Raw genomic sequence first — 27,055 nt, forward strand, 5'->3', positions numbered from 1 at the left:
CTTACCATGGCTTCCTCTTCTAAATCTCCACGTCTTGTCATCAACATAGGAACTTAGACTAGGAAGCTTGAAACTAAACTAGAATTATTACAACCATATTGAAGACATAAAATTAAAGCATGAATCAAAAGCATTACAACCATAAAATTGAAAGCATAAAATCAAAACTAAAAACTAGAAAGCAAAACTAGAAGAAGAAAAGAGGAAATTTCACTAATAAATTGAACTAAAAACTGAATTAAAACTAAACTAAAATTAACTTATAAAACTGAACAAAAAAAACTAACTTAAAAATTAACTAAAAATTAACTAGTTACAACCCAAAGTGCAAGGGGTATTTATAGGGGGAAGGGAGAAGAGAGAAGAGGGAAGTGGTAGGAGAAATATTCCCTAAGAAAAGAGAATATTCTCTTCTCCTCCCTCCTTTACAATGCCTTGACTCCTAAGAAAAAGAAAAAAAATAGAAGAAGAAACTACAAAAACCCTAGCTACATAAACCTTCTATTTCTGGAAAAGTAAATTTCCAATTCTAACAAGTGCTTCCTTTTCTTTGTAGATATCTTCTCCAAGCAATGAGATCAAAGCATCTTTGACTTTTCAACCTTCCATAGGTGAGAGAATATCTTTCAAAATAATTCTATCCCAAGTAGAATTCCAAAAGTGTCCTTGGAAAGTTGGAGGAGAGAGAGAGCAAGCGTGATGACTAGGATTTCCACTCAATCGAATAACACAATGCCCAATGTGTCCTCTAAAAATCGTGGGGCATTAAATGCAGCCCAAAAAAATCGTGGACACCTTGTGGGCCTTAAAAAATAATGGAATCTAGTGGCAGTGTGGGTCCCTCCATGTGGGTAGCAGTCCTTCTCTCTCTTCAAGAAAATGAGAAATTATCGTAACGGTCCTATACTTGCAGTAGATCTCCACCATTGCTTAAAAATATCTTCTATAATGTCAAAAATATCCTTGGGCAGTGGTAGAATGACTATGGGCTTGCACTACAACTCCTTTCTGACCCAATATCCTTTCTTGGACTGAAAAGAATAATTAACTGTATGGTGGGCTAGACGAATACGTACTTGCATTCCGTCACGTCCAACTTGCTCCAAATTTAGTCCTCTTTATAGCCATGGAAAGAAAAATGGCAACTTTATGTGTAACTTGGGACATGCAGCTCCTGATAGTCCAGAATAGCCCAAAATAGCCCAAAACATGAAAAGCACAAGAAAGCACCAAAGTAACTCTGTCCAATGTGGTAAAATGTATGCTTTATGCCCTAAGATTTCACACATAAATGTGCTCATCAAATTTCCCCACACTTGAACGTTACTTGTCCTCAAGTAAAGCAAAAGAAAAACTAACCTAGAATGCATAAAATCCTAACTCACTTTCGTAGGAATCACGGTTGCACTTAGCATGTGCAACAAGCCTTAAACCCCTAGGTTACCCCTAGTGGACGAGTTGTGTCTCGTGGGTGTTTGCAGTGAATATACACCCAAAATTCAATTGTAAATGAATGCTGTAAATTTTAATCATGGCATAAGTAGGACAGTGCACATAATCCCAAAAAGTGCTCAACTAAAGATCAAGGAGCCAAAGGTTCCCCCACACTTGAATTTTATCACCCCACATCAATTCAAGTAACAAGCATGCATCAAGATCAAGGGATCTCCTCATATTTTCTGAACACTACTCACCTTCAAATAAACCACTCATAGCATCGATGGAACCAAAGACTTAGGCATTGAGTATTGTTGACCATACTTTCTTTTTTCAGGCATTAAGGCAAAAACTTCTTTTTTTTCTCAACCACAAACTCTATTTCTACTCCACTACTGTTCTCTGAATGACATGGTGGAGCATACACCAGACACCTAAATACTTGGTAGCTTCGCTTTTCGCATATATCCATAAGACATTGAGACATTGATGCAAGAGTTTTTTTTTTTGAGTTTCCTCCCAAGGAATTTCGATCAAGTCACCCTGCTTCATGAGGCACAGTGCCCTATCTAGTCCCAAGGAATTCCACTTTCCTTTTTTTTTTTTTTTTTCTTCCACTTTCACTTTCATGTCTTGCCTTGCCACAAACAAATTGGTCTCAACTACTAGCCAAAAGATCAAGGGGTCCATAAAACACAGAGGAATCTAGCCATCAAATGAAATAATGCTCATAATTTCCAATTCAGTCCCTCTCATCAGATGCATACCAACTACCATCCTTGAAAAGGGATTTTTTATTATTTCGCATGCTAGGGCACCTAATTCCCTCTCTCTCTCTCGCTTTGCAATCAAAGAGACTTATGCACATAACCAAACTATCGCCACAATCAAAATTTATCAAATAAGCAAGCTCACACACCCCCCCACACTTAAGTCATGCAATGTTCTCAATGCATGCATAAATGAAAGAATAAGGACAAGGGAGGAGATGAAGGGGCTTACTAGATATAATCAAAAAGAGGATCATGAAGAGTCATAAGCTCTACAACACGTACTTGGGGCATCAAAAGAAATCTCAATCCATGGCCGACAAATGTAGAAAGGGCTACAGAACCAGAAAACACTCGACCATGAATTTTAGTAAAGCGATAAATAATATAGAACTTAAGCACAACTGAGAAATATCCAATAGAAAAATCTTTTCACATGGGACAGTGGAAAATGAAGGCATTAAAACTCATGCCATAAATCCTTCCCTTTTCTCCCGTTTGCAATGTAGAACATCTGTCATGTTTAGAAAAACCAACCAAAAATGGATTACAATAAGCATAAAAAGGATTATGAATAACCTCATCAAAATAATCATAAAAAATGGGAGATTTACTCAAATCAATCCTATTAATAAAACTATCCGCTCTTTGCAGAACTTGGTTTGCCAAATAAGGATCACGATAATTTGCTTCAAAAGCATCATGACTAACATTGTCCTCCTCGATAAAATCATCAAACCTAGGAGGTTTGGACAAATCAACATGTGAGAATGGAATCCCCAAAATGACAATTATCTGGGTTTTCCAAAGAGAGAGGGGGAGATCGAATTTCTAGGATTTCTATGCTATTATAAAAATCTGATTCGAAATCAATAGAAACACTAGGCTCACTAAAATCATAAATTTCAGGCAAATGTTGGACTTCCCCAGGTGGCTCATCAAACTTCGCTTCACTAATATCTTTAGGAGACTCAATCTCAACAAATAAATCATCATGAAAATCATCATGTTGGGGTTGACTCTCATTAACCTCAAATTGAGATGGTGGACTTGCAACATCATTAAACTGGGGATGGAGTGGTTCATTCTGAACAGGAATCTGGTAACATAGACTAGGTTCAGGCTGACCAGGTAATGTACCCATTTCCTCCTCTTGCACCATGGTGATCAGTTGAGAGAGTTGCTTCTCCATGGTATTTTGGTTTGTCATGAGAAGGGCTATGTGTTTCTCAAGCTCACTTAGTCTGGCCTCCTCAACCATTTTCTGAAACTCAGGGGGTTGGTGATATGTTTCAAGGAGATGTGGCCCATTGAGATCCAATGGAGGGTTGGGCATTGGAGGACCAAACTGACCATGATATTGGAAATTGGGTGGTCTAGCTTGGTTATTCCATTGATCCCACAAGAAATTGGGATGATCACTCCACCCCTGATTCTAAGTGCCAAAAGAATTGTATTGAAATTGAGACTCACATTTTCATTACCATAGCTACCCCCATAAAGATTAGGGCATCCTTCCATAACATGGATTGTCTGGGGATGTGACCAATCAAAATTTTTCAAAAGCCCATAATTGGGTTGGGGAGCAAAATTGTACTGGGGTGATGCAAAATTGTTCTCTATCTCACTACTTTTATCTTCCCTAGCCTATTTAAACATTTCCTCCAAAGTCATGGTTGCCTTAGCATAGTTCCATCTTTCCCCCAAAGTCATATGTGGAAGTGTATTTCCAATTATTTCAGACATGCATAAACTAACCACCTATCCCAAATTGAAGTCTCCTGTAAAAAAATTAAAGAAATAAATAAATAAAAGACTAGAAAGAATTCACTAAAAACATGAGGGAATAAATAGACAGTTGGTGCATTGCCCTAAAAAATTGAAACAATGGTTCCAAAGCTGTAAGGTTGCCATATAGGTTGACAGTAAGGGAACCCATATAGTCTTCAAGAGCCACCTACGGGTGACTCCAATTGGATTCTAATGTAGAGTGGAGGACTACTATACGTTTCTGTTTCCAAGGTACTCACTATGTTGCTTTCCTGTTATCAAAGTTGGTCACCTCTAAAGATAAGTCATATGCCATTCCACCCAACCAAGTCAAGATGCAGCGTCATAGGTAAGTTAATCCTATGAGGGACACCAAAAGAGGTTGGGTTTGAGCATAAGAAGGACTTTAGATTGGACGCACAGTCTTTGAAACAGAAGAGAAACAAGAAGAGGTTTTCAAAACCGTATTTATTTATTTTTTTTTAAGAAGAAAAGGTAAAATAAAAGAAAGCACTTCGAATTACTTAAAAATCAGAAAAATAAAGTGGTCAATAATCTCCCCGGTAACGGTGCCAAAAACATGTTTGAGTTAAAATAATACCGCAAGTGTACGGGTCAATCGTAGCCACGGGTCGAACACGAGGAGATATACGCCACTCTATTTAACTAACTTAAAAGTAATGCAAAGTGAACCGAACCGTATTGAACTTGATTGCATGAATACTTGAATAAACTTACCATGACTTCCTCTTCTAAATCTCCACGTCTTGTCATCATCATAGGAACTTAGATTAGGAAGCTTGTAACTAAACTAGAATTATTACAACCATATTGAAGACATAAAATTAAAGCATGAATTAAAAGCATTACAACCATAGAATTGAAAGCATGAAATCAAAACTAAAAACTAGAAAGCAAAAACTAGAAGAAGAAAAGAGGAAATTTCACTAATAAATTGAACTAAAAATTGAATTAAAACTAAACTAAAATTAACTTAGAAAACTGAACAAAAAAAGCTAACTTGAAAATTAACTAAAAATTAACTAGTTACAACCTAAAGGGCAAGGGATATTTATAGGGGGAAGGGAGAAGAGAGAAGAGGGAAGTGGTAGGAGACAATTGAATCCTCAAAATGACAATCATCTGGGTTTTCCAAAGAGAGAGGGGGAGATCGAATTTTCAGGGTTTCTATATTATCCTAAAAATCTGATTCTAAATCAGTGAAACACTAGGTGCACTAAAATCAAAAATTTCAGGCAAAAGTTGGACGTCCTTAGGTAGCTCATCAAACTCCGCTTCACTAACATATTCAGGAGGCTCAATCTCAACAAATAAATCATCTTGAAAATCATTGTGTTGGGAGTGACTCTCATTAACCTCAAACTGGGGTGGTGGACTTTCAACATCGTTAAACTGGGGATGGGGTGGTTCATTCTAAACAGGAATCTAGTAACATAGACTAGGTTCAGGCTGACCAGGTAATGTACCCATTTCCTCCTTCTGTAACATGGTGATTAGCTGAGAGAGTTGCTTCTCCATGGTATTGTGGCTTGTCGTGAGAAGGGTTATGTGTTTCTCAATCTCACTCAATCTGGCCCCCTCACCCATTATTTGAAACTCAGGGGGTTGTTGATACGGTGTAAGGAGAGGTGGCTCATTGAGATTCAATGGAGGGTTGGGCATTGGAGGACCAAACTGACCATGGTATTGGAAATTGGGTGTTCCAGCTTGGTTATTCCATTGATCCCATGAGAAATTGGGATGATCACTCCACCCCTGATTATAAGTGCAAAAAGAATTATACTAAAATAAAGGACTCACATTCTCATCACCATAGCTACCCCCATAAAAATTAGGGCATCCGTCCATAACATGGATATCCTGGGGATGTGACCAATCAGAATTTCCTGAAAGGCCATAGTTGGGTTGGGGAACAAAATTATACTGGGGTAGTGCAAAGTTATTCTCTAACTCACTACTTTTGACTGCCCTAGCCTGTTTAAACCTTTCCCCTAAAGTCATATGTGGAAGTGTATCTCCCATTATTCCTAACCAACCACCTATCCCAAATTGAGGTATCCCTTAGAAAAATTAAAGAAAAATAAAGGACTAGAAAAAATTCACTAAAAACATGAGGGAATAAATAGACAGTTGGTGCATTGCCCTCAAAAATTGAAACAATGGTTTCAAAGCTGTAAGGTTGCCATATAGGTTGATAGCAAAGGAACCCGTATAGTCTTCAAGAGTCACGTACGGGCGACTCCAATTGGATTCTAATGTAGAGTGGAGGACTGCTATACGTTTCTGTTTCCAAGGCACTCACTATGTCGCTTTCCTGTTATCAAAGTTGGTCACCTCCAAAGATAAGTCATATGTCATTCCACCCAACCAAGTCAAGATGAAGCATCATAGGTAAGTTAATCCTATGAGGGACACCAAAAGAGGTTGGGTTTGAGCATAAGAAGGACTTTAGATTGGGTGCACAGTCTTTGAAACAGAAGAGAAACAAGATGAGGTTTTCAAAAACTATATATTTTTTTTTTTAGAAGAAAAGGTAAAATAAAATAAAGCACTCAAATTACTTAAAAATAAAAAAAATAACGTGGACAATAATCTCCCTGGCTATGGCACCAAAAACTTGTTTGCACAAAATAATAACCGCAAGCATACAGATCAATCGTAGCTACGGGTCGAATTCAAGGATATATACGCCACCCTATTTTACTCACTTTAAAGTAATGCAAAGTGAACCAAATTAAAGTGTTAAATTAAACTAATTAAACTAACAAAAATTAACACGTCCTAACTCACAGGCATCTAACAAATTAAATTGGCGTCCTAACACATATCCATCTAACCTATCAAACTAACGCAGATTGGAAGGGATAAATTGCAGTCACATACCACAACCACATAAAAAAAAATAAAAGAAGAAGAAGGAGAATGAGATAGAAGAAGAGAGAATGAGATAGAAGAGAGGGAGAATGAGTTTAAGAGTTTAGAGAGTAAAAACCTGGATGTGCTTGACACTGACTGAAATTGCTTGCATGAATGTAATTGAAGAGCTTGAATACTTGAACAAACCTTGCATGACCTCCTCTTCTAAATCTCCAAGTCTTGTCATCAACTTAGGAACTTAGACTAGAAAGCTTGAAACTAAACTAGAATTATTACAACCAGATTGAAGACATAAAATTAAAGCATAAATCAAAAGCATTACAACCATGGAATTGAAATCATAAAATCAAACTAGAACTTAGAAAGCCAAAAACTAGAAGAAGAGAAGAAGAAATTTCACTAAAAAACTAAATTAAAACTAACTAAAGTTTAACTAAAATTTAACTAGAACTAACTTGTTACAACCCAAAGGGCAAGGGGTATTTATAGGGGGAAGGGAGAAGAGAGAAGAGGGAAGTGGTAGGAGAAATATTCCCTAAGAAAAGAGAATATTCTCTTCTCCTTCCTCCTTTACATTACTTGAATCCCAAGAAAAAAAGAGAAAAATAGAATCTAAGAGAGATAAAAATCCTAGCTACATAAACCTTCTATTTTTTAAAAGTAACTTTCCTATTCTATTCTTGTGCTTCTTTTTCTTTGTAGATATCTTCCAAGCAATGAGATCAAGGCATCTTTGACTTTTCAACCTTCCAAGGATAAGAAAATATTTTTCAAATTAAATCTATCCATAGTCAAATCCCAAAAGTGCCCTTGAAAAGTTAGAGGAGAGAGAATGATGACTAGGACTTCACTCAAAGAATAAATAAAATACCCATTCTGTCCTTCAAAAAAAACGTGGAGCATGGAGTGCCTATATAGGCCTCACTATTGCATTTTGTGTGAAAAATCACCCAAGATAGACCCAAATTTCGTCCAATTTGGAATTCGGGAGCCCAAGATATCTCAAGTTGAAGTTGGAATGCTCCAGAGCCTTCCAAATAGAATCTTTCGGCTGACAGAAAGATAACTTTTGATAATTGTGCTAAGGCCCCTGAAATTTTAACTTTCGCTTTGCTTTATCCCCGACCAACTATCAATAATTACAAATAAACCCCTATCCACGAAAACGGCTGTAACTTCTTCGTTTCAACTCGGAATCAAGTGCCATTTGAACCATTGTGAAGCTTACTCAACGGGCTACGCATCCATACTATTAACACCTCAAAATTATGCTAAAGGGCCCACTGTACTCATGTTCAAATTTGACTGATTGGCTTGATTCTTTCAGTGCTTAATCCAAACTTGATTATCTCAACTCCTGGGCACTTCCGACTATTCTTAGCATCTTTTGCTCCATTTTCACAAGAATTCACCTAAAATCTAAAAAGCACAAGAAAGCACCAAAGTAACTCTGTCCAATGTGGTAAAATGTATGCTTTATGCCCTAAGATTTCACCCATTAATGTGCTCATCAGAGCCCAGCATAGAACCTGGCCCAAATACCCTATTTCCTCCCTGTCAACACTGAAGCCTAGGTCGACACTCAAAGACCCCGAGTCGACATCGACCCAACCTTCCATCGACCTCGAGCCATCTTCACTCATTGTCAAGCAGAGCATTCTTACTGTCTAACTTACCTCAACATTCTAAATTTTCATATTGACACTCAAAAATGCCCCCTCGATGTCAACTATTGTTCATCGACAGCCATTCGATGTTGACTCTCACCCCTTTTCGATGTCGACTAGACCCCAATCACTGTCGAATCTGTGCAAATTCGAGAAGCCCAATCTTGCTATGTTTAGCTCCAATTTCGATTCCTTTCACGACCAAGCTTGTTTTGGCTTCTTAGATGTGTATTTTGGCTTCCTTAGAACCTAAGAAACATTCTCTAAGGCAATAAAACACTTTTGCACATCTCATTGGATCTTACCTTGACCAAACACCCACTATCGATGCAAAGACAACCCCTTTAAATGACTCGGATCAAACCAAGCATCCTCACACGAATTTGGGAGTGCATACATCCCCTACATCTATAAACATAGTCTCTCTCACGTTGAGGAGGGTTACACAAGTTTCCACAGGTTCCTAGTCTAATTCCTTGCTGGTTTAGTGCTTGCATGCTCTAAGTTCAGCTCTCTCCCACTCAATTGCCTTTGAGCCTGAGTCTTTGGCCCTACTTGGCCTTAGCCTATTGCCTCCATTGTTCATTGAATTCTCATACTTGAGACTTCAAGACCAAAGCTTAGAGACATCAACACAGTGATTTCGGTGCTTGGACAACAAAGTGTTGCTGACAAGGAGATAAGAGAAGTCACTACAAGCGGCGATACTTTCTCTATGAACAAACCTCCTGAGTCACAAAGGGAAATCTCCACAATCCTAGTTTTGGCCATCTTCTAACTAGGTAAGTGACATTTACCCTCAAGTTTTTCTTTCACTCCTCTCCCTAGATGGTGATCACACCCCCTCCTCTCTTTCTTCCCCTTTTCTTTCTTCTTATGTTGTGAATCATTTGCATGCATGTATAGATCCATGATCCCCAACCCCCGTAGTCTAAGACTCCCTCTTGCTTGCATTTATGTTATGGATTTTTATGTGCATTCACATGCCATACACATGTCTTCTATGCATCTTCAATTCTAATCTTCTTGTCCTCCTATTTTCTTCACTCTCTCCATGCCATGCATGTAAATTAATTTTTTGATTCTTTCGATATACTACACCCATCATTTTACCATGCTTAGTTTAGTGTCGATCATGCTTAGATTACATAGGCTTTATTTTACTTTCATGTATACTAACCTATGTTTTGTAGCCGAACCTTGGGGTATGAGTTCCTTCACTATCTCTTGCACTTGACTACTTCCCAACAATTTTTGTACTTTGTATTCTACCTAGAAGCATGTTATAACTGTACCCTGCCTAGCAATAACAAGACCGAAAAGTTTGGGTGGACTGGGGTGCCTAATACCTTCTCCGGACCGTAACTTGGCCAGTACCCCGACGGACCATTTGTCCCCAAAAGGGGGTATTCATGAGAGTCATCATTTACAATTCTGGGTCTTAGACCCTCTAGTAGCAACTCCTACATGCATTCTTTCGATACATCTTTCTCTCCCTTCTCCCCAAGGAGGGGTGAGATGGAGGACACGTGATGATCCACCACTATATCATTATCCTCATAGTGGTGACTCATTGGGGACTCTATACTTATTCAATATAGGTCAGACTTTGATGTGATTGACATATATGTTGTACTGTTATAACATACTTTTTTCTTTCAATGTATGCTTTTAGATGCTAATTTCTATGCACTAACTTGCATCATGATTTGCATACACTATCACACACCATTGTTCATCCATCAAAGTATGATTTAACCCCATTTCTTATACCTCGTGGCGTGACCCTGGGCCCAATGTGTAGACACGTAGCTTGGTGAAACCACAACTCTTAGCATCGTACCATTTGGTGTATCAAAGAGGCTTGCACCATCGTACCGCTTGATCATTTTACTCGTAGGAGTGGTGAGAGGTATATAGGATTACCTTGCTAAGGGAACCCTTTTTTTGTCCTATTATCCTCAAACCAGGATGCATCATGTAGGCATTTAGAGCCCAGCGCTTAGATCATGAATCACTAACTGTAATATTGTTTGAAAATCGAACCAGTACTTTATTGACCTTGTTCTTAACCAGCCTGGTCATTTATGACCTTGTCTTGGGTCTGCTTTACCAATATGTGGCCCTTGATGTATAAGCCAACCTAGAACATGATCAACTTAGTGCCCACACTTACTAACCCTTGTTTGGGATTGGCGTGTTTGTTGTGAAATTGTTTGTGCATCATGTTGCATACCATACTTCTTTTAGGGTGACATATTTGGAGTATGAGGTTTACCTTAGGCCTAGGTTCCTCCCAAGTTCCCTTTGGTCTAATCGTGACCCAATCTTAACTAGGAACCATTACATCGGGACGACAGGATACTGGTTCTACAACTGGTTGGACTAGGATCGAGAGGAGATTAATTCGTGTTTCAAGCTCCCCTGAACTAGAGATGGGTGATACCAGTGGTAAATTCATTACAGTTTAGATCATGTACCTAACATCTGGAAGAAGGTCACCAGTGTCATACAATTGCCACACCTACACACAAGTTCAAATTAGCACGGGTTTGGGCACGATTGTAACATATGCGCTCTAAAATGCATTTAATGCATTCCAATAAGGTCTGGACACTAGACGATCCACCAATATGGGTAAAACCCATTGGATGTAAGTGGATCTTCAAGATGAAGAAGGCTAGGGCCCTGATGGAAAAGTTGAAAGATTCAAAGCAAGGCTAGTGGGAAAAGGATATATCCAAAAAGAGGGTGTTGACTATAATGAGACTTTTTCCCTAATGGCAATGATGAAATCCATTAGGATTTTATTGGCAATCACTACATACTTTGATTATGAAATTTAGTAGATGGATGTGTAAACTACATTTCTAAATGGATTCCTTGATGAGAAAATCTATATACAACAGTTGGAGGGGTTCTCTTCCATGGAGGAAGAAGGTAAAATATGCAAGTTGCAAAGGTCTGTCTATGGACTGAAGCAGGATTCTAGAAGCTAGAACATCAAGTTTGATCAATCAATCAAATCATTTGGTTTTGATCAAAATCAAGATGAGCCATGCATTTACAAGAAATTCAGTGGGGGTATAGTATGTTTTCTTGTATTAGACGTAGATGACATATTGCCCAACAGAAATGATGTGGGATTTCTTTCATCAATTAACCAATGATTGTCCACTACCTTTTTTATGAAAGATCTCAGAGAAGTAAGCTACATCTTAGGAATTAAACTCATAAGAGATTGCCAGAAATGGATGTTAGGCTTGTCACAAGCAACCTATACAAACAAAGTCTTAGCCAGATTCAATATGGAGAACTCTAAGAGGGGAAGTGTTCCTTTTCGACATGGAGTCAGTCTTTTCAAATTTCAGTGTCCTCTGACTCAAACAGACATTGAAGAGATGAAGAGGATTTCCTATGCCTTTATAATAGGAAGTATTATGTATGCTATGGTGTACGAGGACAGACAATTGCTATGCAGTAGGTATTGTGAGACGTTACTAGTCGAATCCCCAATGAGAGCATTAGACTATTGTGAAAAACATCCTCAAGTATTTGAGGAATAAGGATTATTTCTTAGTTTATGGATGTGATCAATTGGCGGTTCTGAGGTATACTGACTTAGATTTTAAAACTAACAAAGATGATAGAAAATCCACGTCTGTGATGGTTTATCTAATGAGTGGTAGTGTCATTGTTTAGAGGAGTACAAAACAGAAATCTACATCCAATTCCACTACCGAGGCCAAATACCTGGTAGCATGTGTGTGCGAGAAAAGAAGTTATTTGGCTTAGAAAGTTTCTATCAGATCTAGAGGTAGTCCCTGACCTTCTCAAGTGTCCTATTCCCTTGTTATGTGATAATAGAGGGGCAATTGCACAAGCAAAGGAGCCTAGGGCTCATCAAAGGAACAAACACGTGCAGTGGAAGTATCACCTTATTAGGGAGATTATCCAACAAGATGACATGAGTATCTCCAAAGTGGACACTATTGAAAATGTGTCTGAGGCCATGACAAAGGGTTTATCTCCTGGAGTGTTTGAAAAGCTAATCGAGGGCATGGGTTTAAAATGTATGGCTAATTGGCTTTGATGTACAAGTGGGAGATTGTTGGATATATATGTCCATCAAACCTAGTTTGTTCCTGTTCTATCTGATGTATTGTGTACTGAATCGTTTATACATTTTTGTTTAATATTATCACATGTGATATAAAATTTTTTTTGAACAATGTATGTTCGTAAGTTTACACTTAAAATGGTAGCTAAGACTAGGGTTTGGGTTGGGCACGTTTATCATATGGTTGTTGCATTAGGTATGCCTAGACATGTTGATGTTAGGATATGAATGCGAGTACCCATATAGGTCTGTATTGGTGAAGAATCTACTTGTGTCGATTCCCTCATGTATCATTACCAGACGTAGGTTTGGGATAAACATGTGTCACTAAGTCCTAGTACCTGAGAGGGCCTTGTCATTACAAAATGTGAACGCATTCTTTGGTTCATCAATAACTACAGTTCAAGAGAACCAAAGCCGATATTATGGGAATGCATAAATATTATGTGAGTGAAAGAGTCACTCAACCTGATTGGAGAACATCAAGGATAAATTGTCTGAGGATAGTCGATGAGAATCAAGATCCTGTACCATTTTAGAAATGGTTTTGCAAAACTTATTTTCACATAAAATGATAAATTATATCTATGGTTTTAGTTAAGGTATTTAATCTTGTTTTGCGGATTCTGATCACGTACATAGACAATTTGATATGGACATATAATATTGAATGGGGTTTGGTAGTATTGAGATACATGCCCTAGATTCCATAACGATGATATCAATTAGTGGAGGGTTGGAGCGTAATAAGTTGTTATTATGCGAGGGAATTTATGGGATTTATTAATTAATAATTAATTTTTAATTTTAAATGGATGTGATGCAATTATTTAATTATCTATTAAAGAATAAAAATTTTTTAATTATTTATATTCTCTTTTAGATTCTGCTTCTTCAGCAATTAGAAGCCCATCAAGAAAACCCATAGATTTCAAATCAAACTTGAGGAAAGAGAGAGAGTCAGACTCTCATAAGGACTGATCAAGGGGACTCTCTAGAGCCCCACCTATTAATACCAGCGAGAGAGGAGTAGGCCAAGCATGTTTGGTAGATTCTCTTGCTCTCTCCCCTTTACCCAATTTCTCTCTCCTCTCTCTTCTTTCTTGCTCTTTTGCTTATTTGAGTGGTGAGCTATTTTAAGGTTTTGGAAAACCATGGTTTTTAAAAAGATTGGATCTTTCTGGTTTGGAGAAGCTGGCTGTTTGACTTGAGGATCTTTGGCTGCATCAAGAGGACTCAAGAAGGGTTTTCTTGAAGTGTTCATTGTGATAAGAATCATTATCTAGAGGAGGAGCAACACTTGAGGCTCTCCAAGTTAGCGAATCTTTATTTTTTTTAATATTCATTAAGTTTATTTTATTTGATATTCATGGGATGTGAAAGAACACCCAAATCAATCTCTTTCCGCTGTGCATTCGGGTATGGGTTGGTTTCCTCTTATCATGTGATGGAAAGAGAGGTTCTTTTTTGTGCTTGTTTTTACCCTAATTCTCATGGGATGAGAAAGAGAAGGGTTTGATAAAATTTTATACCAAACCCACAATTCCTTTGATTGGTTTCCCATGGGCAATCATGGAGATGATCCCAATATCCTAACAAATAATCAATTCAATTTATTTCTTACTTCCTAACTTTCTAGTAACAGTTTTGTAATTTACTTAAAACTCTTAACATATATGGTAAAAGGTAAGGAGAAAAGGCGAATATGCAACATGCAATACATGTTCTTCACAGTTTCGCAATCTTCCCTCTCCATTTAACTACATAAATCTTCCTTGTATATGATCAACACCCATCGATTCTCCTCCCCTCTCTAGGTGTATATGATGGTGTAGGAGATACAACCAACTTCAATGCAAGCGCCTGACCGACCAGGGTGCACCCCTTTTCCTCCCTCCCCCTCCGAGAGAGGAGGATGGATATGCGATGCAGGGGTTTGACACCTCAATGACAGTGCCGCCTTATAGCTGTTGAAATTGTCCCTGGACCTTAACGACTCAGATTTGAAAATGCCAAAATGATGGTGATATTATTGTGGTTCACTCTTATGAACTGGTGATGGGGGTGCGAGGAAAGCACAATAATAGAAGGGAGTCGCCACTTGTGAAAGGCCTAGAACCCTAAACGGGTATCCCAAATCCTGGTTAGAGGATAGGTCTATGATTGATTCTATATGATCCTACCAAAGAATGGGTAAGAGGTTAGGTTACGGAGATGGGAAGGTTGTACGCACCCCACTCCGCCCGGAGGAGCCGGTCGTTCGTGTTAGATGCTTGGGTTCACAAATTCTCTCTAAATAAAGTCTCATATGACATGCAAGATTTATCTATTGTCAAAATATCCTGATCATGCATCGTAAGACATTAAATATGCAAACCAACATAAAATAATGGAAATTACCAAAATGCCCCTAAAGGGCATAAAGGCACAAAACGCAGAAATGTATGGAACAATCGTATTTAAATATCACCATTAATAGGAATATGAAGAAATACATTAATATCATAAATTTGAGGTATTCCAAATACCTAAAATGCAGAATATCATGAAATGACAAAAATGACGCAAGCACCCCCTGGTGGGCATAATCTACATTTCATGTGAAGAAAACCATATTTAAACATCACCATTGATATTAAACATGACTAAACATATTAAAACATGTGTATGAGGTATTCCAAATACCAATAATGCACTCCAAGATAATAAACATGATTAAATATGTTAACCAAACATATATGAGATATTCCAATTATCTAAAATGTAAACAAGCATGAGATTATCATAAGATAAAAGATCATTAGATCAGAGACCGCACTCGATTTAAACGAGTGCCTATGTACCCCTTTGAAAGGGATCAGGTCAACGTAGTTCCAAACCACGATTGGAAAAAAACCAATGATTTTAAAACATGATTAAAATCATATATGAGACATTCCTAATGTAAAAAATACAATCTAGCATGAAATGGAATAATTACCAAAATGCCCCTAGAGGGCAGAAATGTAGGAAAATCATATTTTAGCATCACCACTGAAATTAAACATGATTGAATATGTCAACCAAACATATATGAGATATGCCAAGTATCTAATTGCAATCCAGCTCAAAATGATAATAATTACCAAAATGAAAAACTGGAGGCAAAAATGCATGAAGATGATCATGTGTGTCAAAACATGTTTATTAATGTCAAAAACATGTGTTGCAATTTTTAGGAGTCTTTTCTGAGTCCTAAACAAATTTTGGTTGCGAAATGACCAAAATGCCCCCAAGGGTATAATGGTAAATGAGTATCAAAAGTAACACTCTGGGGATTTACAAAGATCAAAAGTGATGAATGTCCAGACATACTGAATAGTATTACTGGAATGGGATTTTGGGCCTTTAATTGGTAAATTACCAAAATGCCCCCAAGGGCAATAAGTGCAACGAGTGCGAACAAAATCTTTTTTGGGTATTACCATTGATTAAAAACATGATTTTAGTGCATCCATATACATATAGTGCCGTTTCGATCCTGATGGGGGGATCAAACGTATTTTTAGAAAAAGTCGATTTAAACACTGAAATTTTGCCACTAGCCTTGGTGATAATGACAATGGGACACGGATGGAAGACATCATACCCATACCCCCTGAGAAGCCCAAAGTAAGCCCCAACCAACCCGGGAAGTCCCATAGAACACAGCGCCGTGGTAATTCTCCACGGCGCCTTGGTGATTTACCACGGCACCGGAAAAAAGGACAATCGTCACTTTTGTGATGTCATCCCCGGCACCGTGGAAAAATCTTCTATGATGCCATGGTTATCATCTACGGCGTCGTGGTTATCATCTACGGCACCGTGATCTGTAAGACACCCCTATAAATTGGAGGCCCTCCTACCTATATTTTCATGAAAAATTAGGGTAAGGGAGACCCTCCAAATCGATTCCTCAGCTATTTTCCCCTCTTTTGGGCCATTTTGAGTGATTGTGAGCAGCCACTCCCAGAGAATGGATAGATCCTTCGATTATCCCACTTGAGCGATGAGTGCTCACTCCCTAACCTAGTTGTTATTTCGTCTATATACCGGTAGTAGGAATCTCCTTTCATAGCCATTATTTTGTTCCTATACGGAAAACAAGAAACACCCTCATCAGGCTGTGACTTTGTCCAAAGAACCGGTGATAATACGTCCATCCGTCTCCACCTGAGCCAGGGGACCACTGATAATCAAGGAATTCTCGCGTGAAGGTATAATCATTATATTTTCGTCTTTATAATGTAGTCTTCTGTGTTTTCCCGTTCCTATTTTAGTGCATATAGTGTAAATAGAATGCATTCTGTACAGTGATTTTAAACATACTTTATGAGGAGAGAATATTCGACATTCAACATCTAGAATAGAAAGACCGATTCAATCGGACAAGATGGGTGCCTAATACCTTCCCATACTTGTAACCTGACCCCTTGCCCAATCTCTAACCAGACCATATGAAATCCCGTAGTCCATTTCCACTCACTGGGTAGGGCTACCCCCCATTGGGTCCTAGGCCCTAATCCTAGGTGGCGACTCCATTCCTATGAAGCATCACCCCCATCCCCATGATAATATGTCCCAATGACATGCCGTCAACAGAAGACTAATCCCTGTCGCCATAAGGCAGAATGGAAACCTCGTCCCCGAGGACTGCGGTACTTACAGTGGCGACTTCACTGGGGGCACCAGTGGTCGATAAAACGCCCATCCATAGTCAAGCTTTTGAAAATAGATGCAACCAATAAATGTAAGAATATTCTCTCCATTTCTGTATGAAAACATGTATGGCTGACTTCTGTATTGTACTAACCGCATCATACATAGTGTTCGAAGTGAAATCAAATGACGAGGGTACTCCCTGTCGTACCTCTACCCTTGGGGAGGTGAGATACGCCATACTAAGTACTCTGAGATTGGATGATAGCTGCTTCCTACACCACTTTCATGCATATATATACACCTAGCATGGGAATACATTTGGCTATGTAGTTAGTCGTTGGTCCCCATGTGTAGTCATAGGTAATTCGCGGCAAAGCTACAGCTCCTGATACATACTTTACGGAATAAGTAATCACCGACGAGGGTAGCCACTAGTATGTTGTGGGGTGCTTCAGCCACTCAAAAAAGGCACTAACATGGCTATTCTAGGATCGTGTGACCTACTCCCCAAGTATATTAAAAGAATCACATACCCATGACTTGCATAAGCGACAGGTATATCAAGAGTGACCTTTTCTGTCCTGTAAGCCTACCTATGTCATGCATCATGTAGGAAAATAAACCAGATATGATAGGGATGCGACACAAACTAACTTTCAATTAGCGTGTTTGAGGCCCAATTTAAGAGCCATCAATGATTAACCTTGTTTTAACACGAGATGCCGAACTGAGTGGGAATGCCAAGGTCCCTCAATAGTCCCTCGAAGAAAAAAAAAATTGGGGAAGTGTATCCCCACGCACTGGAATTCTACTTGTCCCTCGAAGAGTGAGCATCTTGTGTTATCTCAGGATATATCAAGTAGAATCTTAGATTGGGCTTCTTTTTTTGTGTGTCCGCCCAGAAAATTTGTTCTTGGCTCGAGAAACAGCAGACGATGATGGTATTCGAGACGTACTATCCAATCCTCCCGAAAGGAGGGGAGGTTTCCTAACCACTGGTGTTAAGGACAATGATCACATCCTCAGTTACCTAAGTATGAGGTGATCAAAAGCCAAGAACGATGGCCTAGAGAAAGTTAACTGTTTGCTTGCCCCACCAAAAATAAATTCGTTCCTTCTCTCCTAAGCATCTGAATGGGATTCTTTCTTCTTTCTTATGTAGAGGCATGATTCCCTATCCGAGAAATTTTTCCTTACCTGTGTGGACCAGAAGTTCTGGGAGATTAACTCGGATCAACCAATCATTCCTTTCAAGCATTCCATCACATCTCCCCTCATCTAATTCTTTGACCAAAGTATCACTTGGAAACACCATGGACCCTACCGACAACCATCACTTTGAAAGTCATTTGGAGCAGCAAGTAGAGCAGTTGCAAGTAGATGAGGCAGAAATCAGACTGTTCATGACCTAGGTGTTACAAGCAGTCCAAGTAACCTCCAAAGGGGATTCAACACCAGTGTCTACTGAACAAGAAGTAAAGAAGGCTACTCCAACAAATCCCAAGGCAACAGTTACGCTAATAGTAGAAGAAGGAGAAGAGGTAGTGGCAAGCCTATCATCTGACCCTCCCGAAATTGAGAGGGAGAAGAAGATGAGAGGAAAGGTTGACAAACTAGAGGTTGCAGTCAAAGACAACGGCAAAGAGAAAGTTGAAGAGGAGCTGGTTTTCTTCCCTAAAGGAAGAATACCTGACGACTTTAAATGGAAGCTAGACAAGTTTGATGGTTCAAGAGATCCTAAAGCCCGCCTCAAGATCTTCGCCATGGTGGCCAAATCTTGGGATGTTACAGAAAACCAGATGGGATAGGCCTTTCTTTATTCTCTGACCGGATCGGCTCTGAGATGGTTAACTCAGTTAGACCAAACTTAGACTAAAAAATGGTCCTCTATGATGAAAGTTTTTACTAAACAGTATTCTTACAATACTAAGATGGACACTACATGAAGAGAACTGGAAACCTTGAGGCAAGAGTCAAGTGAGGAATTCTTGAATTTCATCGTAAGGTTTCGAGAAAAGGCTACAAAGATGTGGAACCGTCCTACTGAAGAAGAATAGGTGGAGATTCTGCTTGAAAATTTGTACGGGGAGTATCATGATAAGTTGTATTACCACATTAAAACTTTCGATGCCCTCATGACCATTGAAAGAAGATTGAAGACAAGATCTTTAAAGAAAGGCAAGTACAAGGGGTAGCCAAGGAGAAGACTGGGACTTAATATGGAAGAAAGGTCTCAAAACCAAAAGGAATGAACACAGAAGGACCCAGTCGCCAAGCAGTGAAAGTACAAATCATTTCCGTAATCACCCCGCCACTTGTAATCCAGGCAGAACCAGAACCTCCTAAAAGAGTTTTCAATTTTGGGGGAATGACGCCGATCGTGCTATTCACCAAGCTCGAGAGGGAAGGAATGATCAACACTGCCCCACCCCGACATGTGGATATGGCCAATCTATTGACATCGCATAAGCCTAATCTATACTGTCACTATCATGACCAAAAGGGCCATTAGATGGACAAGTGTATACATCTCAAGCATGCTATCCAAGACATGATAGACGCTGGGAAGATCGAGCTTCAAACAAGGCAACAGCCGAACATGACTGCAAATCCGTTACCAGCTCATGGGGTGAATATGTTGCAGAAAAAATTGGAATCAGAGGATCCCACTCCCCTAATCAGGCCTGTTAAAAGGAGAAGAAAGCTAATGGATGCACGTGTTTACAGAGCCCTTCTTACATCGAAGAAAGGGAAGAGAGAGCGTCAGACTAGATAGGAGGTCTCTCAAGAGATCAACCAACCCGACTCCCCCTTTTATCACCCGAGGTCTCCAGACAATAGGCAAGCAGAGTTTTTCTTCCACTAAAGAAAGTACCACAGCCTATTAAAGGGGTCTTTACTCTCTGGAATCATCAACAGGGTCAGTAAACATGATTTGAGAAGAAGAATTTCCACTGGATCCCACTACTTTGATCCAACCCCAAAAAAGAGAGAAGCATTCCAAGAAGAAGAATGGTATTTTTCAAAGCGTAAGAAGGCTCGAAAGAAAAGGGCCTAGCAGATGCGAGTATGTACACGTTGTGCCAGAACAAACTGCAATGGTAGCATCCAAGAAGGAGGAAAACTTTGTGACCATAGAAGAGGCATGATATCTAATAGGCGATGCCAAAAATTACATTTCCTAGATAAGGGTCTAGACAGCCTCGAGCCAGGTGTACCTTTGCGAAAGTACGGATTCACGGCGAATGAAGTTGATCAGTTGGCACCAAAGCAGAAGTCCTCTGACTACCATGAGGAAAGTGAGGAGGACATAAAGAAGGTGATGCCTGACTTACTTAAGGCCATGTCAGCACTTGCCATTGGATAATCCTTATCTGAAGAGGTCTCCCTCATTCAGATTGGAGGAGACACAGGAGATAGTACAGAGGAGAAAGAAGAAATGAAGTGCACCAATGTATATGATGAATAGATGAATTTCGCTGAAAAGGAGATTTGCTTGGAATCTTCCCAGGATTAGTTCTCCATAAAGGTAGCTGGATGGATAAATAGCATTGGGGCCGATGACGACAATGTTGATCCCACCAATCTCATCCTACCTTTCCTCTCACAAAGCGACAGCGAAGAAGAAAATGATGAAGAAATAGGGTCCCCGAAAAACCCTAGAAGAGATTGTCTTTATCTGGAAGATATTTTGATCGATGGAGCATGAGTATTTATTACCAAGTAGCAGACATAATGGATGTCGCCACTAACACCCAAGAGATCCTATACAAGGCCACTTCCCGATTCCTAGATCTAATCTGCAACAATTTTGTGGCACGATGTGAACAGTTAGAAATGCCAAATGAAGGTGATCTGCTCCTCGAAACTTTGCATGAACTAAGAAATATGACTTGGCTCACCAACGCTTTGGAAGAAGACATATTTGGAGTACCTCCCCAAGACCTCATGTTATATTCAAATTCTCAAGCATCCTCGAGGCCTTAGGAAGAGAAGAATGGGAAATGTGGATCAACAACATCAATACGGGGGATCCCTTTTTTAACCCCACAAATGATATCCACATGGAGGTGGATGATGAGGAAAGTTCAAGTGAAGAAGACTCGTTTGAAGAAGATGAGAGTGAGGAAGAATTCGGACCAAGGGAATCCGATGATTTAGAAGCAGAACAAGGAGAAGGCGATTCGTCTGAAGAGGAGGGGGAATCTATGGAAGAGGAGGAAGAAGAATCTGATCAGCCAGTAATCCCTTTTGACAAATATAGAAATATTTGTGGGCTAGCACCCTGGGATCTACCTTTCCAAATAAGCAAGGTCCACGTGGATATTGATAAAATCCAAGAAATGCTCATGAAGATTGTGGTTTCAGATGACAAGTATTAAGAGGAACTTCTACAATTGGAACCAATCAGGGAACAGTGGGTTCTGCCATAAGCTATATGTAACCCGGAAAATTTGGTGAAATTAACGCTTGCTCTGACACAAGATTTGTGTTGAACTCCCCCTTCTTCACCTGATCGTGGCAGTGAAGAATACCATGAATGGGTGTAGGCACACGATGACTTCCTCCTCAATAATGTGAATGAAGAAGACCACTTTGTTGATCCTATGGGAAACATTTATCCAGTTACCTCCAATCCAGACGAATGTTCAGATTTTAAAATCCTCGATTCCCAAGATGAGGAGGTTGGCCACTTCTACAAGTCTTTAGCTAAAGCAAGAAAAATGCATCAAGCAACCTTAGAAACCTTCCACCAGTTACATCAGATGATCACTGAGAACCCAGGCGACCCTAAACATCTCCATCTAATGCAACAAATCACTAAAAAGCAAGAATCTTTGGCAAAGATCTTGAGTCAGACTCAGTAGTCCATCTCTGTTATGGAAATCAAGGTTGAGAAGCAAGTGGCAAAGTAGAGGAGTCCTACTGTAGGAACTATCATTATCACAGACATTGATACAGAAGAGGAAGATATTTGCCTAGTTGAGTTAATCATCAAAAGAGAAGAATCAGAGATAATGGAGACCAGGAGTGGAAAGGATTTCAAGGATATAGGTTTGACGGTAGAGAAGCATCAGTCTAATCACCCGAAGCCAGACAATGAACCTGAGAATCTAGTATTGAATCAGTTGAAGAAGGCCCAGACAAATATTTTGATTTAGGGATTACTAATGGCCTCACCAACTCACCGAGAAGCGGTACTAAAAGCCCTGACCAAAGTTCAAGTGCCCATTGAAATGGGACCAGAGGAACTATCCCATATAGTAGGAGCCACATATGCAATCCAATCGCTAATCTTCTCAAATGAGGATTTGCCATCTAGAGGGAAGGGACACAAAAGAGCACTCTGCATCACTGTAGAATGCAGCAAAAATCAAGTCCCTCAAGTTTTGATTGATAATGGCTCAGCCCTCAATGTCATCCCATTGAAAGCTGCAAACTGCATTGGTTTGCCTTTTGACAAGATGAAACCTTCAAGCCAAGCCATTAGGGCATATGACAACACTAGGTGAGAAATGATCAGAATCCTCACCATGGATATCAAGGTAGGGCCAGCCTGGTTCACCGTTGACTTTCAAGTTATTGATATTCATGTCTCTTACAACATGTTCCTAGGGAGATCATGGCTACATTCTATAGGCATTCTTGCATCCAGCCTCCATCAGAAGTTGAAATTTATTCATGAGCAAAAGGTGATCACCATTTTCAGAGATCCAGAAATGGTTTACACATTTACAAACATAGTAGTGGAAGGTTCTACTCCATTGGAAGTACAGGTAGGAGGATTTGAAATTGGAAATATCTATATAACCCCTTCCAAAGGAAAAGAATCCATTCCAACAAAATTCCGCACCATGTGGAGCAAGGCTTCGTTGAGGATGATGAGGAAGATGAAGTACTTCCTAGGCTTGGGATTGGGAAGAACCAGCAAGGAATACCAAAGTTTCTTGAGATATTAGCCAACACCAATCGTTATGGCCTAGGTTTCACCCCAATGAAAAGAAAGGCATCGGCCGGAGGGAGGAGTAAGCTCAAAGGAGTGAAGAATCAGAATATTGAGATCACCCCTTCAAGACTATGAATGGTTACTTTGTGAGAAAAGGGGAAAGCTTCCCATATTGTGGAAACATTGAGCCTTGGTTCAATCAAGAGATAGACAGCTTCTAGCCTGGGTTTGAGGTAGTCTTCTAAGATGAAGTAGACTAGGTAACCATGGAGTTGGAATAAGCCAAGCTGAACAAAAAATGGGATAATCAACGGATTGATGAGATGTTCGAGATAGTAATGATCATTAAAGGAAGGGAAGGGCCAGCACCTCAACTCCTGATACAACCTCTTCAAGGATCCATAGGAAACTCCAAGGGTTGCGAAAGATTTCCATGTTATAGAGTCTGAAGTCGTAGCTAGCTCTAGTGTAATCCAGTTTGAGTCTGCATGTGCTTTCCAAAAGGAAGTTAATAACTTCCAGTCTGTCGAGTCCATTTGTACTCCTTTTATCATGAATGAAATCATGAATTCCAAGTATGTTTCTTCTTCTTTCTCCTCTTATTCTTCCTATGATGATGATGCCACCGAGCATCAACATCTTTTAGAAAAATTAGAGCAAAGAAGAGCCCAGTCTGTCTGGCAGGACACCCATTTCATAAATTTAGGAACTGACCAATGCCCGAATGATCAAAATCGGTTCATCTCTCAACAACAAAGAGATCCACCAAATGACCTCTCTCCTTAAGGAATTCGAAGAAGTCTTTACATGGTCTTCTGAGGATATGCCTGGCATCGATCAGAAAATTGTACAATATAGGCTACCAACGTATCCGAATGCCTGCCATGTCAAGCAAAAGCCGAGACGAATGTGATCAGAGTGGAATGAAAAGATCAGAGAAGAAGTTATTAAGCAATGGAACGCATGGTTCATTCAAGTAACCCAATATCCTCAATGGTTGTCCAATATTGTTCCAATTCCTAAGAAGGATGGAAAGTTTGGATGTGCATGGATTTTTACGATCTGAATAGAGTCAGCCCTAAGGATGATTTCCCGCTGCCTTACATCGACATACTAGTCGATAACATTGTCGAGCATGCACTGCTATCATTCATGGATGGATTCTCTAGCTACAATCAGATTAGCATATGTCCCAAAGACCAGGAGAAGACTACCTTTACCACACCATGGGGGCATTTTGCTACAAGGTGATGCCTTTTGGTTGAAGAATGCAAGTGCAACGTATCAGAGAGTAGCTACAGCCATATTACACGATATGATACACAAGGAGGTCGAGGTATACATTGATGACATGATAGTAAAATCAATGGATCAACAAGGGAATTTTGTGCATTGAAGAAATTCTTTGAAAGAATAATAGAATACAACCTCAGGCTGAATCCACAAAAATGTGTATTTGGAGCAAAAGTAGGAAAAGTGCTAGGTTTCTCGTTACCGAGAGAGGGGTGGAAGTAAGTCCTGAAAAGATAAAAGCCATCATAGAAATGCTGGCACCAAGGATGAAGAAGGAAGTCCACGGATTCCTAGGTCGTATTCAATACATAAGTAGGTTCATGTCTCGATTAACCACGATATGCAAACCTATTTTTAAGCTATTGAGAAGGGGAACCCAAGGAGTGGAATGGCAAATGCCAAGATGCATTCATAAAGATCAAAGAATATCTGGTACATCCACCTGTTCTTGTACCGCCAGTTCTGGGCGAACCCATGTTGTTGTACTTATCAGTGAAAGAAATATCCATGGGATCATTGATAGCATAACTCGATCAAAAGAATGGAGAAGAACATGTGATTTACTACTTAAGCAGGAAGTTGCTAGGGTATAAAACTCGCTATACTTCCTTGGAAAAGACCTGCACATCTTTGGTCTGGGTAACTAAAAGGTTGAGGCATTACATGATCTCGCACCCAATTCGGTTTATCTCCAGAATGGACCCGATCAAGTACCTTTTTGAGAAGCCAGCTCTGACTGGAAGAATGGCCAAGTGGTTGTTATTGTTATCATAATTTGACATAACCTATGTCAATCAAAAATCCATAAAGGGGCGAGCAATATCAGATCACTTAGCCGCACATCCAATGGCGTCAGATTCACGACCCGTGGAAGATTTGTTTTCTGATGAAGAGTTGTGTCTCATTAGAGAAAGTCAAGAAGAAGGGTGGCAATTATACTTTGATGGAGTTGCAAACCAGAAGGGATATGGAGCGGGCGTGTTGCCAGTAACTCCTGATGCATCTCATTTACCCATGTCTTTTCGTCTAGAATTTAGCTGCACCAATAATATTACGGAATACGAAGTATGTGCCATTGGTTTGGAAATGGCCCTATCTGTGGGTGCAAAAAGAGTCAAAGTATTCAGAGACTCATCAGTAGTGATTTGTCAGACTCAAGGAAAATGGAAAATAAGAGATGATAAATTGAAACCCTATCAAGAGTATCTAGAGCAGATGATCAAGTGCTTTAAAGAAATCTCTTTCAAATATCTACCTAGGGACAATAATAGACTGTAGATGGTCTGGCTACTTTGGCCTAAATGGTAGAATATGATTCCCAAGCCAGAATTCGATCTTTTTTGGTCGAAAGAAGAGCTGGTCCAACATACGGAGAACCTGTAAATTTATTAACATCAAACGGGAGGGTTTGGTTTGCACCCATGGTTGACTATATCAGAGAAAGCAAATATCCTAAATATTTCACAACAGAGGAAAAGAAATGACTGAGGAAATATGCCACGCAGTTCATTCTTCAAGAGAATCTTCTATACAAGAGATCTTATAATGGCATTCAATTATCATGCATAGAGAAGAGCAAGCTCAAGCCATCATGGAAGAAATCCATCAGGGGATCTGTGGACCACACATGAATGCGAAAATGCTTGCCAAGAAGATACTCAGGTGAAGCAGACTGTATCACCTTTGTTAAGAAGTGTCACAGATGTCAAATATTTGCCAATGTCATACATATTCCTCCAACAGAGTTGCATTCGTTAAATGGTTCTTGGTCATTCTCAACTTGGGGGATAGATGTAATTAGGAAAATAACTCTGAAGGCTTCTAACAACCATGAATTTATTTTGGTCGCAATAGATTATTTCACCAAATGGGTGGAGCCTCAGCCTTATGCAGTCTTGACTGTCGCCAAGGTAGAAAACTTCATCAAAGAGAACATCATTTGTAGGTATCGTGTGCCTTATGAGTTGATTTTAGACCAAGGAAAGGCAGAAGAACTTTGCACTAAACTTGGTTTAAAAAGGCACAGGTTTACGACATATAGACCACAAACCAATGGTGTAGTAGGGGCTGCCGATAAGAATATAAAGGTCATATTACAGAAAATGGCTAACACACACAAGGATTGGGCAAAGAAGCTCCCATTAGCTTTATGGGCTTATAGGACATCTATCTAGACTTTGACCGGGGCAACCCCATATTCTCTAGCTTATGGAGTAGAGGCGATTTTACCTGTAAAAATACAAGTCCCTTCTCTTCGAGTACTGTTTAACAGACAACTTTCTGAAGGAGAATGGATGAGAGCCTGGTATGAAGAAATTAACCTCTTAGATGAGAGAAGGATGAAAGCCATGGACAATCTCAAGAAATATCAGCAAAGGATGGCCAGAGCATTCAATAAAGGAATACGACCTCTGAGCATTGAGGTAGGAGATTTAATGCTAAGGGAGCAAAGGGCTCCGATTCATGACCC

At 39.6% G+C, this 27,055-nt stretch overlaps 1 protein-coding gene across 1 annotated transcript in view; it reads left to right on the forward strand.

The window, feature by feature from the left end:
- LOC122672226 (late embryogenesis abundant protein At3g53040-like) overlaps positions 1–19,153 on the forward strand; it is a 45,555-nt gene extending 26,402 nt beyond the window's left edge. The window contains exon 2 of the mRNA XM_043869721.1: positions 18,758–19,153. Within this exon, the coding sequence (XP_043725656.1) occupies positions 18,758–19,153 (396 nt within the window). The remainder of the gene's footprint in view (positions 1–18,757) is intronic.
- Positions 19,154–27,055: the final 7,902 nt, after the last annotated feature.

Source organism: Telopea speciosissima, chromosome 8 (genome assembly GCF_018873765.1).
Source record: "Telopea speciosissima isolate NSW1024214 ecotype Mountain lineage chromosome 8, Tspe_v1, whole genome shotgun sequence".
Classification (NCBI taxonomy): Eukaryota; Viridiplantae; Streptophyta; class Magnoliopsida; order Proteales; family Proteaceae; genus Telopea; species Telopea speciosissima.